This window comes from Geotrypetes seraphini, chromosome 19 (genome assembly GCF_902459505.1).
Source record: "Geotrypetes seraphini chromosome 19, aGeoSer1.1, whole genome shotgun sequence".
Classification (NCBI taxonomy): domain Eukaryota; kingdom Metazoa; phylum Chordata; class Amphibia; order Gymnophiona; family Dermophiidae; genus Geotrypetes; species Geotrypetes seraphini.
Window position 1 is genome coordinate 4,937,997 of NC_047102.1, and position 17,673 is coordinate 4,955,669.

At 43.9% G+C, this 17,673-nt stretch overlaps 1 protein-coding gene across 2 annotated transcripts; it reads right to left on the minus strand.

Moving 5' to 3' along the window:
- Nucleotides 1–850: 850 nt before the first annotated feature.
- On the minus strand, nt 851–12,642 carry DHCR7 (7-dehydrocholesterol reductase). 2 transcript variants are annotated; one of them, XM_033927845.1, is made up of 8 exons: nt 12,513–12,642; nt 9,851–9,951; nt 9,070–9,292; nt 8,339–8,429; nt 6,702–6,915; nt 4,845–5,049; nt 3,095–3,226; nt 851–1,891 (listed from the first exon to the last, which is right to left on the minus strand). In XM_033927845.1, the coding sequence occupies exons 2-8, from the start codon at nt 9,943–9,945 to the stop codon at nt 1,427–1,429; spliced, it is 1,425 nt and encodes a 474-aa protein (XP_033783736.1). In that variant the 5' UTR covers nt 9,946–9,951; nt 12,513–12,642; the 3' UTR covers nt 851–1,426. The 2 variants fall into 2 exon arrangements, with proteins under 2 accessions (XP_033783736.1, XP_033783738.1); XM_033927847.1 differs by lacking the exon at nt 12,513–12,642 and adding an exon at nt 12,437–12,457.
- Nucleotides 12,643–17,673: the final 5,031 nt, after the last annotated feature.

Here is a 17,673-nt window from a genome sequence, read left to right on the forward strand (position 1 = left end):
AAGATTAGAGCAGGAAGAGAAGGCAGTCAAAAATCAGGTTAGGAGCAAGTGAGATGTGAATGGAGCCTCCCCTGACCCCAACACAGAGCTTTATTAATGGACCTCGCCTGGGGAGCATATTTTTTTTAAAACGTGCATCCCGATTGGCTGATTAGACAGCTGTAGGACACCTACAGCTGCCTAAAATCGGGACGCACTTTGGAGAATCAAGCCCTTAGTCCACAGAATATTACAGTATTATGTGCATGGACTACTGTGGTCTTCTCCCCATAAAAGAATGCACATGGTTAGTGAGACAACAGCAGCAAATGAATCATACTTTTATCATTTAGCAATAATTTAAAATATATCATAAAGTGTTATTGGAATCTTGTGGGCGGTGGCTGTGCCATCTCTCTGTTCTGCTGGATCTGGGAACCTCTTTTGTAAAGGCAGATAGATGGCCATGTTGTTGCCTTTATTAAACAGGCACCTTCTATGTCAATCTAGGTAATAGTGAGTCCTCGTGTAAAGAATTTGTGCTGATACAGCTGTACAGAATAATTGTGTTCTCTCTCTCTCTTTAAGGGATCCATCAGACAGGGAAGTATGTGGTGCCACAGCCTCAGCACCCTGATCTTGTGGGTTCAAACTAGAGACTGACACGGGGGACAAATGTCTCCCCGTCCCCGCGAGTTGCCGCTGTCCCTGCAAGCTCTGCCTTAACCGCACAAGCCTCGAACACTTACGATTTTACTTACAATTTTAGATGAATCTGAAATTTTTAAAAACAAAATTCAGTAAAATTATGCCTTACTGTGACATTGAAAAAACTATTTAGGTTTTGATCAATATGAATATTACAAAAAAAATAACTGTACCAAATAAAGTTGGTTTATTGACTGTTCAGAAAAAAGTAACAAAACGTTTTTCATTTGTGTTGGAACTTGGCGACGACAGTCTTTTTGTGGTAAGAGATGATGGCTGAAAAAAAGTTCAAGGCTGATAGTTTCAGCCTGACCACACACGGCCTCTTTTACAAAGCCGTACGGCAACAGCCCCGAAGCCTTTTAAATCTCTATGGGCTTCGGGGCCTTGTAAAAGAGGCCGATAGTAAATGACGGCAGATAAAGACTTGGCATGGCCTCTCAAGGCTAGAATATCTCACCGAAATGGAATGAGAAAAACAACACAGCTTTAAGCTCAAAAGCTCATCTGTTTTTACCTCCAGTTTAATTACAGAGGGTGCGCTTGATGATCAGACCCGCAGTGAGAAAGCTTTGACAGTACAAAACCAGTGATCTGGCTTCAGGTCAATTGGTCTGTTTCATAGAACCACCAAGTGGAAGGTTAGCTTCCAAGCGCCTTAAGAGAATCGGTGGTTCTGCTTTTGGAGGCATTCTTCATTTACCCTTGCCTTCTAGCTGCATATTTTCTTGCATTTGATTTAGAAAATACCTGGCAGCAATCTGTATGGTACTTTAGCCGTGAACTGCTCCCAGCCTTTCCCATATTTGCCGGAACAACGATGCTCATCCCTGACACAGCGATGAGTCAGCAGAATAGTCATGTAAATAATATAGAAATAGGGCAGAATGTGCTCAAAGCCACACGTTAGGCAGTAGGCCAGGGACCCCAGCAAGTCGCCGGTGTAGTTGAAATGGCGTGCCAGGCCCCAGAATCCCGAGGTCAGCAGCTTGCTGTAATGCCTTTGCCCGTCTGCAGAGGCGTAAGAGCACTCGACGAAGTCTGGCTTCTTTCCCCAGATTCGGCAGTTCCCGTCGGTGCGGCGGAACAGATCTTTCTGGTGGTTGGTCGTTCTGAAGATGTAATAAGCAGCCAGCCCAAGAAACAGGACACCCACTGCATATGCTGTGGGGAGCTGTACAGGGTTGTAAACCAAATATAATCCCTGGAAGTAAAAGAAATGACAGAATGATAGAATGCACCGCAATGATATCAAACAGTAATTCATACAGTATTATTTAGCATTTATATTCAACTTATAACCTAAGTGGTTTATATTCAGGGACTCACGCATTTTTCCCTGTCTGTCCCTGCAGGTTCCCAATCTATCTAATGTACCTGGGGCAATGGGGGGATTAAGTGACTTGCCCAAGGTCACAAGGAGCAGCGTGGGTTTGAACCCACAACCTCAGGGTGCTGGGGCTGTAGCTTTAACCACTACACCACACACTCCCAGGATAGGAACATGAGGAACAAAATGGGGCCACAGTGTATTGTATTCATATGATCAAATTAGATTTAGACTCAAACTGGTAGGTCAGGAGTCTCCAACCTTCTTCAGGTAAAGGGCTGGAGTCTGAATACGAGAAAGCTCTGAGGGCCACTAAAAGCTTATAGATATTACTCATTTTGTAAACTGCCTTGATCTGCTTATTCAGACTGAGTAGTAAACATTAAAAATTAATACGAATATTGCTTCTAGAACACTTTCAATGATATATTTGAAAAAGTGCTTTATTTTGGATTGTCAACAGTAGCAAATTCCATAAATGAGACACCTGAGTTAACACCCTTAAGAGACTGATCGTAGTTACTATAGCAAGTGGGCAAGACCGAAATTAATGCATTTAGAGGATTTGAAGATCATTTCAGGAAACTGTTTGAGGGCCATGCATTGGAGACCACTGTAGTGGGGTATTTCCCCAAACTATCCAGGATTGTTTTCTTAAAAAGGGGGGGGGGGATTAAATGGATTTAAATTAGAAAATGCTAAATCTCAAGTAAGTGGATTCTGGGGTCAGACTGGGATAAAACCTGGGTTCAGTTCCTGGACCCAGTCTCCACTTCCCCAAACCCCCTGCTATGGGGGATGCTATGGAGGCAGCCTTCACGGATTCCGGTGTGGAGAAATTTTAGCTACCGCTCCATGAAGACACTTGCTGGACAGATTTAGGGTTCCTGAGAGAGCCTCAACCTTTGGCTCCTGTCCAAGGGTTTTAACTACATTGGCCGAGGAGAAAAGAGAACCTGAGTGGTTGTGAAGAAAGGCTCATGGTACAGTAGCCCAGCGGAGAAGTTGCCTCAGGAAAAGAGCACCACCACTGTTAATTGTAGGGCAAGCACTGGAGTTTTTCTTTCTTCTCTTTACCTGCAATGTGTAGAGATAAGGCAGCCAAACGCAATCTCCCCATCCCAGATACCATCCAAAATGATCATGGCAAATATCAATGGTCTTCAGGTACCAGGCCTCATTCCAGAAAAAGTCCAAGACATAGATAGCCTGCAAACACCAAATTGATATTACTGTGAAGAATGATGAGCGAGTCCTGAAGGTGATCTTTTACCACTAGAAATACAGAAAGGACCGGGTTGAGAACCCCTGATCTAGTTCTTCCTCAGGGTGCTGGCACCCCCCTCCCTCCTCTCTGCCCTCCATTCCCATGCCACACGCGCCCGCCCACACCCCTTCCCCATGCCTTTTTAACTTCTGCGTGAGCAGCGATGAAGTTGCTGCCTGCGTCGGTCTTGGCGCTTTCTCCGACATCACTTCTGGAGCCGATGCGGGTAGTAACTTTGTCACTGCTCGTGCCAAAAGTTGAAAAGGTATGGGGAAGGGGCACCACCGCCCCAGTTGCTGGACACTCTCTCATGCCACTGTACATACCATAATGAGATATATGAACAAATCGAGAAAAGAAACGAGGGAGAAATAAACAGTTCTCAATTAAGAAACATGAACTCTAGAAACAGTGGCAACATGGATGAAAGACCACAAACTAAAACTGAACTCAGACAAAACAAAATTCATACTTCTCGAAAAAACTAAAACCCCAACCATAACAAACCTAGTAATAAACTCAATCACAAACCCCATTCAACCCACTCTAAAATAAGACTCTAAAATAAAAATAAGAGTATAGAAACCAAACCAGGTCGTGCATGTGCAAGACCGGAGGGTTAGGACTTCGATAGGAAGACAGGACTTAAATGAGAAACCAAGGTGGCAAGGGAGCCCCTTCTGGTGATACAGACAGGTCGTGACCTGTTTGGGCTGCCGCAGGAGCGGACTGCTGGGCGGGATGGACCTGTGGTCTGACCCGGCGGAGGCACTGCTTATGTTCTTATAAGACAGATGCTGCACCATGCAACCACAAAGCAACAAAACAACAAAGAAATCATTTGCGGTCATGAGAAACCTAAGGCAAGTTTGAAAATTCTTTGACAAAAAACAATTCTAGCTCATGGTCCAGTCCCTAGTCCTAGGTCTCCTAGACTATTGCAACATCCTCTATCTCCCTTGCTCCGCAACAACGATAAAACAACTACAAACAGTACAAAACACAGCCCTGAGACTAATCTATTCACTAAGAAAACACGACCACATCACCGAGGCATACCTCGACTCACACTGGCTCCCAATTCAAGCAAGAATACTATTTAAATTCTACTGTCTACTATTTAAATCCATAAATGGTGACGACAGCCCAGCCTACTTGAACAACCGCCTAATCCAAACCACCACAACCAGACACAGGAGAACCCAGATACCATTCACATACCCTCTAATCAAACGGAAAAAAACTGTACGATGGCCTTCTAGCCACACAGGCCGCAAAACTAGACCACCAACTCTCCAATCTACTAATCGCGACCCCAGACTACAACACTTTTAGGAAAGAAATAAAAACCCTGCTATTCAAGAAATCCATGAAGACTAACTAACACCGTATGAAACATTTCAATCCTCTGAAGCAACCCGCTCTACTCTGTAACACCTCTGGACATGTCCAGAAATCCTCTTCTGTAATCTGCCTTGAACCGCAAGGTAATGGCGGAATAAAATTCAACCATGTAATAATGCATAAGGAATCCATACAACAGATTCTTTGTGAACTTACCTGAAGAACGTTGATGAGAATCATGGAGTTGGTAACCTGGCCATACAGCTCCTGCTGCTTTGCAGCATATGACAAGTTAATCAGGCTCCAGGCTATAATACCAGGACGACCATTGAAAAATAACTTGAAATCAAACCACTTTCCAATGCGAGGGTTGAATTCAATCCCCATCATGAAGTCATAAAAAAAATTACCAGTGAATTTGCTAAAAAAAAGGAAAAAAAAAAGTTAATCATTTCTCCTTATTCTCATTCTGCTGCTAAAGTATTAAGCTGACTCTTTAACATGAGAAGCAGAAGGTTGAATACATGATAGAAAGATGCCAGTATGACATTTCTCAGGCTCACTGTTGTGCCAGATCAAGCAGACATATTTCCATCAGAATCCAGAAAAAGGAAGTAAAGAGCTACAAAAATCAGCCTGGAAGCAAATACATTCTTACACCAAGGTCAGTGCGATTTTCAGAACAAGTCTCAGACCGGAAACCCCCCTCCCTGCTTTAATATTTTATTTCAAAAAATCTTCCTATACTTCAAGGGGAACAACAATGACATCTATGTAATTTATAACCAGAATTAAAGAGGGGAAAACCACGGTGGGAAAAGAGGGAGAGAGAGAAAGTCAAGATACAAATTAGTCTTCGTAAGTTGGGCCAGCTTTGGGATACTACGACTATGTGCCCTTTTCAAGAGTTACAAGAAGAATTTGGGTTAGAAAACAAGGATTCCTTTCTGTTTATGTGCTTGTGACGTTTTTTTGTTTCATCGGGATTTTGGGAGCTCTCTTTAGGTGAGACCTGGCTAGAGCAAGCTATCAGGGCTAGGAGGAGGGGAGTTTCCCGGCTTTATCATGCTTTTTTTAAAAAAGGGAAACACCTTTGGATCCCTATAGGGCTTGTTGAGAACGGGTTATTTAAATTGACTTTATCTATTAATTATATTGAAAACGGATATAAAATGTACTACAGATGGTACTATACCCCTGAGCGACTTTTCTCCATTTTTCATGGAGGGAACAGATCGCTGTTGGTGAAATTGTGGTGAAAGGGGGACTTCCTTCATACTTGGTGGATCTGTCCGGGGGTGCGCTTGTTTTGGCAGCAGGTGGGTTGCTCTTTGGCTCAGATTCTCCATACACATTGTTGTTTATTGATGGAACGTTGCTTACTTAATGTGGGAGTCCCTGGCTTTACTCCCCCTGAGCAGAAACTGGCGGCCTGTGTTTTTATGGCGGCCCGCCTTGCTTTGGCACAGTGTTGGCATACTCCCAAGTTGACCCCCCCATCCCATAGCTTACTCTCGTTTGAACTATTTACAACTGACGTCTAAACTGACTGCATTGTTAGCTATACTAAGATCTGGGCACCATTTGTGGTTTTTCAGTATGGGGTGGTGTGGGGGTGTTTGCAAGGCGGGGGTGGGTAATCTTTCTGTGGGTCTGTTATAGGGATTTCTGTCCACTGCTTTGTTATCCGATTTCTGTGTATTGTTGTATTGGATTGTGATTTTTGTTGTTTTTTTTTCTCTGCAAAACCTTAATAAACATATTAAAAAAAAAAATAAAAAGATACAAATCAGTTCAAAGGCTTCACAAAACAGATGATTAGATAACAGGTAAACTTAGGACAGCTTTTGCTAGATTGTACCACAGCGGTCAGAGGGAATATTTAGTAGCACTATCCATGCAGTGATTAAAAATACCATTAAGTGAAGTCAAAAACTAGACATAAGCTGGGTATAAATATAAAATAAACAAACATTTGGGATATTAATTTTGATTACAGTTTCTGATTGAATAACTGCTGTATAACAGTGCTACAGAAATATTAAATAGTAGTAGAAAAAAGCCCCAACTTACCAGTCGTTAGCGTCAGTAGGGAACAGGTAAGCTTTCGCCATAGTAAATGCAGAAACAGTGTAGCCTAGAATATTTGCACACCATAAGAGTGGTATCCAGTTGTCAAAAATGAGTGTTGGAGAGAACCAATGGAAATAGTACGCATTGGCAAGCCACAGGAGATGAGTAATTATCCAGGCTTGAAGTCCATTGATTTCATACTTGTTAATTTTACCTAGTAAATAGTGGAGAAACGTTAGTGGTCATGCATTTCAGGAAACTAAGCTGTTTATTCTGCGAGAATCTGCCTTTGATTTCCAGTGACTGACTGCGAAGTCTTCATATGGTTAATGGTGGCTGTGGAATGTCCAAACTTACATAAGAGTTGCCATACAGGACAGAGCAAAGGTCCATCAAGGAGTCAAACAGATTTTATACTGCTTACCCTAGGAATAAGCAGTGGATTCCCCCAAGTTCATCTGAATAATGGTTTGTGGAGTTTTGTTTTAAGAAGTTATTCAAACTTTTTTTTAAAACTCTGCTAAGCTAACTGCAATCACCACGTTCTTCAGCAATGAATTCCAAAGTTTAATTACACGCTAAGTTAAAGAAGTCCTAGATCCTCACAGACCATAATTCACACAGAATTTCTACCGTGAGTGGAGGAGTCGCCCAATGATTAGTGCGCTGGCCTGGGGAAAGACGTCCAGAAATCCAGGAGACAAAATGTTAATTTCCAGAACTGCAAAATGTCTCTCTTTTTTGTCTGAAAATAAATTATCCTTAGTACGTCTATCTTTTTTGGCCATTCTCAAATATAAAGACATTCAAATGAATGCACAAAAGCACATTTTTCCGACATCCAAGCAGCCAGCATTCTTAGCAAACTGTCTTAGACAGCTGAGCATTCCTGAGTATAGCAGAGGGACACGCTAAGGATTACTGCAGTGAATGTCATATTAAAAATCCAGGGTACAGATGTCACTATAACTTGCTAGTAACAACCAGGCTGCTAAATTTTGGACTGTCTACAATAATTGCAAAGATGTCTTAGGTAGCCCTAGATACGTGGAATTGCAGTAATCCAGTCTGGAAAGAATAAGTGCCTACAGTGAAATTTTGTGGGTCTGTGTTCAAGAGTGAATAAGAGTCAGTCAGTTTACTTTTGACTCGGTTGTAAATATGCAAGTGGCTTTGACAGCCCAGATAAAATCATTCTAAAGCACGCCCTGGTTTATTTCACTCAGTGCTTATCTTGACTGGCTGAATTTCCCTGTAATACGGGACCAGTTCAACTATGCGAGGTATTTTCTAATCAAACCTGACAGCCTCTAACTGGAGAAGATGCGGTATATAAGCTTAAGGTTTAGTTTAGTCTACCGGATGCTCGGCCTCTCTTAATGTGGCTAAGAACTGCCTAGGTCAGGGGTGTCCAATGTCGGTCCTCGAGGGCCGCAATCCAGTCGGGTTTTCAGGATTTCCCCAATGAATATGCATGAGATCTATGTGTATGCACTGCTTTCAATGCATATTCAATGGGGAAATCCTGAAAACCCGACTGGATTGCGGCCCTCGAGGACCGACATTGGACACCCCTGGCCTAGGTGTATACTATAGTGTGTACCAGAGACGATATTCCAAGAAACATGCGTTCTTACCAGCTGGAGTACGCGCTCCCTCCTGGACTCCTCCTATATATCCTGGGAGGAACTTGTGGCAAAAATCAGGGAGAGCCATATACAGAAAGACCTGCACACAAGTGGTACATCAATATCATTTCTGTCTTTGTTAGGTAATAAACAGTTCTAGAAGCAATGCTTATAGTGCTATTGGATGTACACAGCACTGTACAATGGTGATAACTATTCCTGTATGATAGATCCCCGCCCTAAAGAGCTTACAGCCCAAGCAGGTACCTGAGGCAATGGGAGATAAAGTGACTTGATAAAGTGAGGTCACAAGAGCCCACTCTGCCTGAGCCAGTGAGTCCCAAATCAGTCCCGGGGGAACACCAGCCAGTGAGGTTTTCAGGATGTCCACACTGAATATTCATGAGTTAGATTTGCATGCAAATCTAAACTTGTGAATATCCATTGTGCCAGCCTACTCCCGGTACCTAATGAATGAAATCTTCCAATCAGAAGGAATAATACGGAGCAGTTTTACTATCATTCTTGCAAAGCAAAAGGATGCTCTTTTTCACTAGAGCTGAGAATTTGTATAATCTTCGTGCATGTTGCTGAATTTCAACTTTTGGCACTAATTAGAGACTATGTATTTTTCTTGTCAGTTGTCTAAGGTACATTTCTGGTTAGGTGGCTCGGAAAATGTCAATGGACAGATTAACCAATTAGCTTTTATCCTTCGGCACAGCAATGGGAGACCTTACCTGGAACGTGACCCACACGGTATAAATGGTTCCAGCTCTCCAATTTATTGGCTGCATCCTGTTCCAGATGTCAGATAGGTGTGAGGGTCCCACGTACAGATCAAGGATAGGTTCAGTCAGGGCACAACGATACTGATCACATGACATTACAAAGTAATAGACCATCAGGGGTGCAAAGAGAAGCAGGAAGATGATGCTTGCCAAAGAAAACCAGTCCACCTCCCTGCAGGAAGAGCCTAAGGGTTACATGACAAGTCCAGACATGGGCAATCCTTAGCTAGACCTCTTCAACATACTGTATACTCTGCCCCCCCCCAAAAAAAAAAAAAATAAAAAATCAAGGTACACATGAAAATGATCAATGCGCATGAGAATCTTGTCCTTGAGATAAATTTCACTAAATCTAAGGAGCCCAGTAAGTCCAGGTAATTTATCCCAGACACAAGCATCATTATTAAGGTGCCCATAGAATATAACGGATGCCCTAGTGCGTGGTAAATCAGTTATCGCGCCTTAATAAAAGGAACCCACTGTGTACTAAGCATTATGAATGGCAGCCAATATGCAAAAATTATATCAGGACCTATGTAATAGGAAAGGCACTGCCTACCCCATACAAACTGAGCACAAGGGGCCCTTTTATGAAACCCCGTGAAGCACTCGACATCAGGGAATCGCCTCATCTCACTACAGCTTCTCTTTCAGGTGCTATCCTGGATTTTGTTTTCTTTGATTTGCACAATGTAACTTAACGATGCTCAGCTTTGGGTCTAGATCTTACCAGGCTCTTCCCCACTGGCCTTGATTGATTTTTCCACCGCCATGTTTGCTGCTCTGACTCCTTGTCGGTAGATTCGATTTGGGATGTTCCATCATGGTGTGCTATAAAGGGGAAAAATGGACAATGAGTTGAACTGATCATTTTAAGGTAAACTCCCTCCGTTTTAAATGCACTATAGAAGCATAGAGGGGCATAATCAAAACAAATGTCGAAGTCAAATTTGGTTGTATGGTGCTAGACGCCTAAAGTCGGCAGTGGGACAATGCCAATTCTCAAAAAAATACGTCTAGAATTTTTTTTTCCCCCCGAAAATTGTCTATCTGGACGTCCAGACCCGCCAGGACGTCCATCTTTATACCACATTTTCGACCAAAATTTCATCCAAGTCCCAAACACCCAGAACAAGACCATTTAGATGTGGGAGGGGCCAATCTTGTAATAGACTGGCCACCCAGACATGGCAACAGAGAAGTGGGGCACCTTACAGGGGCACTGCTGTGAACTTCACAAAATGGATGCCACTTAAACATCTCACCAGAACTCCCTTAAAACCTATACCCATCTGTCCACAACCCCAATAGCCCTTATGGCTGCAGGTGGCATCTATAGGGCAGTAGAGTAGGGCTTGGGGAGCACAGATGTAGTGGTTAGAGTGGCTTATGGGCCTGGGTCTTCTCTATGGTTCACTAGCCCAACCCCCAAGCAATTTAAGATACCTCTGGGTAGCTCTACTCGGCTTTCCTATACTAGGTGCTGATGTTCTGGAAGCATTTTTATTCCGATCTTTGTGAGTGTGTGAAAAGGGGTCTTTACTTTATGTCTGCAGTAGTCATCTGGTCACTTTGAATACCTTTTTGGCACTTATACCTGTGTTTACATTGTTTCACTCATGACATTTAAGCTCCGTCCAGGGAAACTAGTAAAACCTTTGATTATCCCCGCAGGATGACGAAGTCTAGGTTGGCCTCCATCACACCCACTCCTGCAGTTTTCCAGGGTACCCAATGTTTGGGTGTCACCTGGAGTGCTTATTTTCATATTTCTGAGCTCATTATAATGCAATTACCGGAGGCCACAACGATACATGGAAAAGACTGCGCAGAGCCATTTTGTGCTTCGGAAACTAAAATGCTTCAACGCTAAACCGGTTATAACTAGTTTACTGTCAATTGTCCAAACGAAACTGTGGAAATCCAATGTTCTTGACGCTGCTTTTATTCAGTAAATCCTTTAAAATACAAAGTCCACATTTTTCATAGAAGGACCCAACACGGGCCGTGTTTCAGCAAAACAGGGATCTGAGACAGTTTTTTTCAACTACTTTGTGTCTCCAGCGTTCAGATTTCGGGCCTCTTTGGCGGTTTTCACATTTGCAAAGGTTGCGTAATTAATATCTCGGAACCCTGAGGAAGGCGTGTTTTGCCAAAACACGGCTCGTATTGGGTTCTTCTACGTTAAATGTGGACTTTGCATTTTAAAGGATTTACTGAATAAAAGCAGCCTGAAAAACATTGGATTTCCACAGCTTTGTTTGTTTGAATTGTCCTTTTTATCCTGTGGAAATTATGGTCTGCTTCTTTTGTTGTTACTGTCGATTGTTAAATGCATAGCAGGGGTAGGGAACTCCGGTCCTCGAGAGCCCTATTCCAGTCGGGTTTTCAGGATTTCCCCAATGAATATGCATTGAAAGCAGTGCATGCAAATAGATCTCATGCATATTCATTGGGGAAATCCTGAAAACCCGACTGGAATAGGGCTCTCGAGGACCGGAGTTCCCTACCCCTGATCTAGGGGCAGTGGTTCCCAACCCTGTCCTGGAGGAACACCAGGCCAATTGGGTTTTCAGGCTAGCCCTAATGAATATGCATGAAGCAAATTTGCATGCCTATCACTTCCATCATATGCAAATCTCTCTCATGCATATTCATTAGGGCTAGCCTGAAAACCCGATTGGCCTGGTGTTCCTCCAGGACAGGGTTGGGAATCACTGGTCTACACGTTAGCACAGATCTGGGACAGGGGCGGGGGGAGAAGGCGATAGCCAGAGATCATGAAATAGTAGCAACACTCTCTGGTACCAGAACCAGTATGTAAGGAAAACTTGTACAAGAAAACCTTGCAGTGTAAGGATAACTATTAATATTAGACCCCAGACCCAAAACTTGTACTGAAAAATGATGGAGCCCGTTCGGAGCTCTTTGGGCACCGCTAGGCTTCAAGGGTGTGTCCCATGCCAGTTGGTAGGTCTTTTAAAGTAAGCCTGGCATCCCGGCTCCTACTCCTCTTCCCATCAGAAGTGCTGGAGATGAAGCTGGAAGCCCTGTAGCTTCTCCTTTGTTGAATGGCAGCTAAAGCCTAAGGCCTCATTTTAACTGCAGGCTGGCCTGACTGTCACGATACAAATCCTGATCTGTTCAATGGGGCTGAGGAAGCCATCGACTGGGACAGTTGCTCATGCCATGCACCCTATTGCGATGAGAAGTCGGCGACATTCACGGGCGAAAATGCAAATCCGGTTCTATTTCTCATTGCAACCGGGGTAACGGTAGTAGCGACCGGCGCAGCGCGGTTTTGGCAAAGGGTTACCCTTTGTTCGAACGCGTTTCTTTGTACATTTACGCGTCTTCTCTAAAGCAAGGGGGGGAAAAGGCCGGGCTCTTACCTGCCTCTGCTCTCCCGAAGCGGCGGCTGCCGGGGGCGGTCCCTTTGCGGCTCCGGGGGTGGCGCCCTGCCGCAGTCGTCCAGTGAAATGCAGCGCGTGGTCCGGGGCTTCACAGCTGGATTGGTGCAGCGGTGTGAAAGCATCTGGGCCGATGACTTCACGTAGGGACCCGAGCAGAAAAGGCTTAAAGTGAGGACGGATCGAGCCATCCGGGTTTTACTCCTAGTGAAAGCAATGGCTCGATCCGTCCCTATGAAACTGGGCTAAGCCCAGCTTTTGCAGTTGGCAGAGAGAAAGAATTCACCTTATTTACTAACTGTACACCTAATTCAAATTGCGTTCAAACATGTCAGTAAATTCGTTCCTATAAACTAGGACTAACCTTTTTCCAAACTAAAGTATTACACACAGACCAGTTCCTAGCTCTTCAAAGGCATTTATTTCTTCAATAAAATGTTAGAAATTACAGGGCTCAAGTTTTTTCCTTTTCCAAGCGGGACAACGACAAAAAGGTTGTCAACTGGCTTAGCTCAAAAAAAGACATATTTAACAGCACCATATAAAACAATACATTAACAAGGGTACCGTAAATAAAAGATGGCACCCCCAGGTTTCATTAACAAAAATTCATGGTGACGCTTCTGCGTCTTTCGTGTCACATCAGGAAACATTTCTACTTTAAGACCTAGAAATTATTTTTGCCTATTTTTGAAGAAAAGTTTTAACAACCATGTTTTATTAATTGAGAGACCTACTGAAATTGTCCTTGAGGCCCCCATCAAATCTCTCAAAACTCACCTATTCCATGGACAAGATACCTAACAACCCAGCTCAATCCTTCCCCCCCTGACCTACACATTCCCTTCTCTCTCTAACCTCAACTACTTCCTTGCTTCTAATATTGTTCAATTGTTTTGAACCACTTGTAATTTTTTTTGATAAACAAATGTGAACCGCCTAGAACTCCTTGGGTATGGCGGTATACAAAAATAAAGTTATTATTATTATTATTATTAATCAAAGTGGATGACACTTTTGCCTCTTTATCAGATATTTCTAGCATTTCCGATACATTTAAAGGCTCTTGATCTGGTAAGGTTTTTAAAACTTGATTTTTTTCAGGAAAATAATATACAGAAGAAAATGGAGGTGACATTTCCTCCGAAATTCCAAATATTTCTAGTAAATATTTTTTAAGCATTTCCCTAGGTGTTACAGGGAAATTAATCAATTGTTATAACGTGAATTCTTTTCAAGCATTTCCACTTTCCTTCTAAGATTGACATTGTCCTTTATCAAGTTCTCAGGCAATTGTTTAAAGGTTGTTATTTCCTGGTCATGTTTCTGAAGCAAGACATTAGAGCCAGTCACTTCAACTTTCATAGCTTTTAACTCTTTAGAATGTTCCAATAGTTTCCTTTCAATTTGCTGAAGATTGGGACTTATGGCCGTCACCAAACCAGCCATAAGGTCCCATAAAGACTCCAGGGTTGCCACTTCTGGTTTTTCCAAGTGATATTAAAGGTGTAGTAGTAGAAAAATTCTCACCAGTCTGTAGACCTTTTTTTTTTTTTTTTTTTTTAATAAATCTTTATTCATTTCAAAACTTAAATCAAGTATAATAATTACATTTATCAATTAAACTTTCAAATACACTTAAATCTTAGAAATATTCCTCATATTATGTAATAATATCCCCCCTTATTCAGTTCTGAAAATGATTTATTTTATTAATATTCAAAACAGAATTCCCCCTCACCCCCAAAAAAATTTTTATTCAGGGAAGAGTAATTTTTAATCATTACAATATTCTATTAATGGCCTCCACACATCTTTAAATTTGTTATAATTTCCTTTTTATAAATATGGCAAACAGAGTTCCACCAAAAACAGTAATTCAACCTATTCCAATTCTTCCAATTATAAGTGATCTGTTGAATGGCAACCCCTGTTAAAATTAATAATAACTTGTTATTATTAGATGAAATGTGTTTCTTTGCCCTCATTTCCATACCAAATAAAACTGTGTCATATGATAATGCCACATGATTCTCTAATAGGGAATTAATTTGATTCATATTGATTTCCAGAATTCTAATATATATGGACAATAGAATAACAAATGATCTAAAGTCCCTGCTTCAAGATGACAAAATGCCAGCATTTATCAGATTTAGAGCTATCTAATTTTTTTAAACAAACAGGAGTCCAGAAAGCTCTGTAGACCTTTTTGTTGTCCGCCTGTTTGGCCCCATCCGTCCACCGAAGTTGGATTCCCTTGAATTGGGGGTCCAACCAAGATGTTGCTCGTCTCTGTGTTCTTGTGTCCCCTGAAGAAGGCAGTTTTCTGCCAAAATGGAATCCTTGTTGGGACTATGTTTTATTATTTCTACATAAAATAAGGTTTGCCCTGGTTAAAAAAAGGACATCAGCCTTGCCCTTTTTCTGTTCACCCTCTACTGACCTACAGCATTTCTGTCATAACTGGCTTAATTTAGTTGCCATGAATCACCGCACCAGATAATTAATGGAAATATTTTTGCTGATCTACAGAAACTAGATCAACCAATAGAAGACCTTCCCAATCCATAATCCTGCATTAAGGCAATCGCAGGAACATATAGGTGGTGGCAGTGAGCATTTTGATGACCACCGCCAGTGTTATTTCCATATATCCTATGTAGGACCATGTCCAGGCTTCAGCACTGCATTTCTGGGTTATGTACAGCCAGCTAACACATAGCCAGTTGTCAATATTCAGAATTTAACCAACCATGAGTTGCTTCATGAATATAAGAACATAAGCATCGCCTCTGCCGAGTCAGACCATAGATCCATCATGCCCAGCAGTCCGCTCCCGCGGCGGCCCCCCAGGTCAATGATCTTTTACTCTAAAGCATTTTGTAACCCTCTAATTGTACCCTCGTCCAATCCCATTTTGAAACCCAAAATTGTACTCTGCTCTGCCACCTCTTCTGGAAGTGCATTCCAGGTGTCCACTAGAGAGTTGCGCGGGACAGAAATCTCACCCATCCCCGCCCGTCCCTGCCAGGATCCTCTCCATCCCCACCCCCGCCCGTCCCCATAAAAAGCAGCAATTCCTTCTGACAGGATCATCAATTCCACTGTTTGCGCTGCTGTTTCCTTGTGGAATCTCTTTGGTGGAACCCTTTTTTTGTTTCCCACAGGACTACCGCGGGATTACCACGGGATTCCCGCAGGACTACCGTAGGATTCCCGCAGAACTACCGCGGGACTACCACGGGAATCCCGCAGTACACCCGCGGGATTCCCACGGTATTCCCGCAGTACACCAGCGGGATTCCCACGGTATTCCCGCAGTACACCCGCGGGATTCCCACGGTATTCCCGCAGTACACCCGCGGGATTCCCACGGTATTCCCGCAGTACACCCGCGGGAATCCCACGGTATTCCCGCAGTACACCCGCGGGAATCCCGTGGAAATCCCGCGGGTGTACTGCGGGAATCCTGCGGTGGTCCTGCGGGAATACCGTGGGAGTACTGCGGGAATCCTGCGGTGGTCCTGCGGGAATACCGTGGGAATCCCGCTGGTGTGCTGTGGAAGTCCTGCGGGAATCCCGCGGGTGTCCTGCAGTAGTCCTGTTTCCAACAATGGCCAACCCAGGTCACAAGTACCTGATATCCACCAGTTCACCTAGAGCAATTCCGGTCCTCAGGTCAGGTCTTCAGGATATCCACAATGAATATGTATGAGATGGATTTGCATGCACTGCCTCCTTGAGATGGAAATCTGTCTCATGCCTATTTATTGTGGATATCCTGAAAACTGGCTCTCGAGGACCAGAATTGCCTACCCCTGACCTAGTCTATAAAGTCAGCACCCAACTTGCATAGCATGTACCTGAAGGCAGGCAGAGCATGAGTGTGTCACCATGTAATGCATGTAACATACAGAATACTGTTAGTTGTGCGCACTGCATGGCATGCTTAGGAACAGCAACTTACGCCAGCAACTTATTCCCGTAGGACCACCGCAGGATCCCCGCGGGCTTCCCACGGGATTCCCACGGTATTCCCGCAGTATACCCGCGGGATTCCCACGGTATTCCCGCAGTATACCCGCGGGATTCCCACGGTATTCCCGCAGTATACCCGCGGGATTCCCACGGTATTCCCGCAGTATACCCGCGGGATTCCCACGGTATTCCCGCAGTATACCCGCGGGATTCCCACGGTATTCCCGCAGTATACCCGCGGGATTCCCACGGTATGCCCGCAGTATACCCGCGGGATGCCCGCAGTGTACCCGCAGTATACCCGCGGGATTCCCGCAGTGTACCCGCGGGATTCCCACGGTATTCCCGCAGTACACCCGCGGTGGTCCTGCGGGAATACCGTGGGAATCCCGCGGGTGTACTGCGGGAATCCTGCGGTGGTCCTGCGGGAATCCCGTGGGAATCCCGTGGGTGTGCTGTGGAAGTCCTGCGGGAATCCCGCGGGTGTCCTGCAGTAGTCCTGTTTCCAACAATGGCCAACCCAGGTCACAAGTACCCGGCAAGATTCCAAAAGAGTAAAACAGATTTTATGCACTTTATCCTAGAAATAAGCAGTGGATTTTCCCAAGTCCATTTTAATAATAAGATATTGACTGCGGGAATCCTGCGGTGGTCCTGCGGGAATACCGTGGGAATCCCACTGGTGTGCTGCGGTAGTCCTGCGTGAATTCCATGGGAATCCCGCGGGTGTCCTATGGTAGTCCTGCTGGAATTCCGTGGGAATCCCGTGGAAACCCGCGGTAGTCCTGCGGTAATCCCTCAAGCCAATGGGACTCCCACGTCAGGGGGTTCCACCAAAGTGTCCTCTGAGTGAAGAACTTCCTAACATTTGTTCTGAATCTGTGTCCCTTCAATTTTTTTGAGTGCCCTCTTGTTTTTGTTGCCCCCGCCAGTCTGAAGAATCTGTCCCTCTCTACATGAATGATCTCCGCTTTTCCAGGGAAGGTTTTCCATGCCCTTTATCATTTTTGTTGACCCTTTATCATTTTTGTTGACCATTTCTGGACCCTCTCGAGTATTGCCATGGGTTGATTAAGTGCTGAATATTGGCACTGAACCGGCCAAGTGCCCCACGTGCTAGACGCATTGAGCTGGCATTAGTTCTAGCCGTGTAGCGTAGGTT

Coding starts and splice junctions, on each gene's coding strand:
- DHCR7 (XM_033927845.1), bottom strand. CDS start 9,945: ATGATGGAACATCCCAAATCGAATCTACCGACAAGGAGTCAGAGCAGC. Junction 6,916..8,338: donor GGGAGCGCGTACTCCAGCTG/GTAAGAACGCAT, acceptor ACTATTTACTAG/GTAAAATTAACAAGTATGAA. Junction 1,892..3,094: donor CTTATCTCTACACATTGCAG/GTAAAGAGAAGA, acceptor TTTTACTTCCAG/GGATTATATTTGGTTTACAA.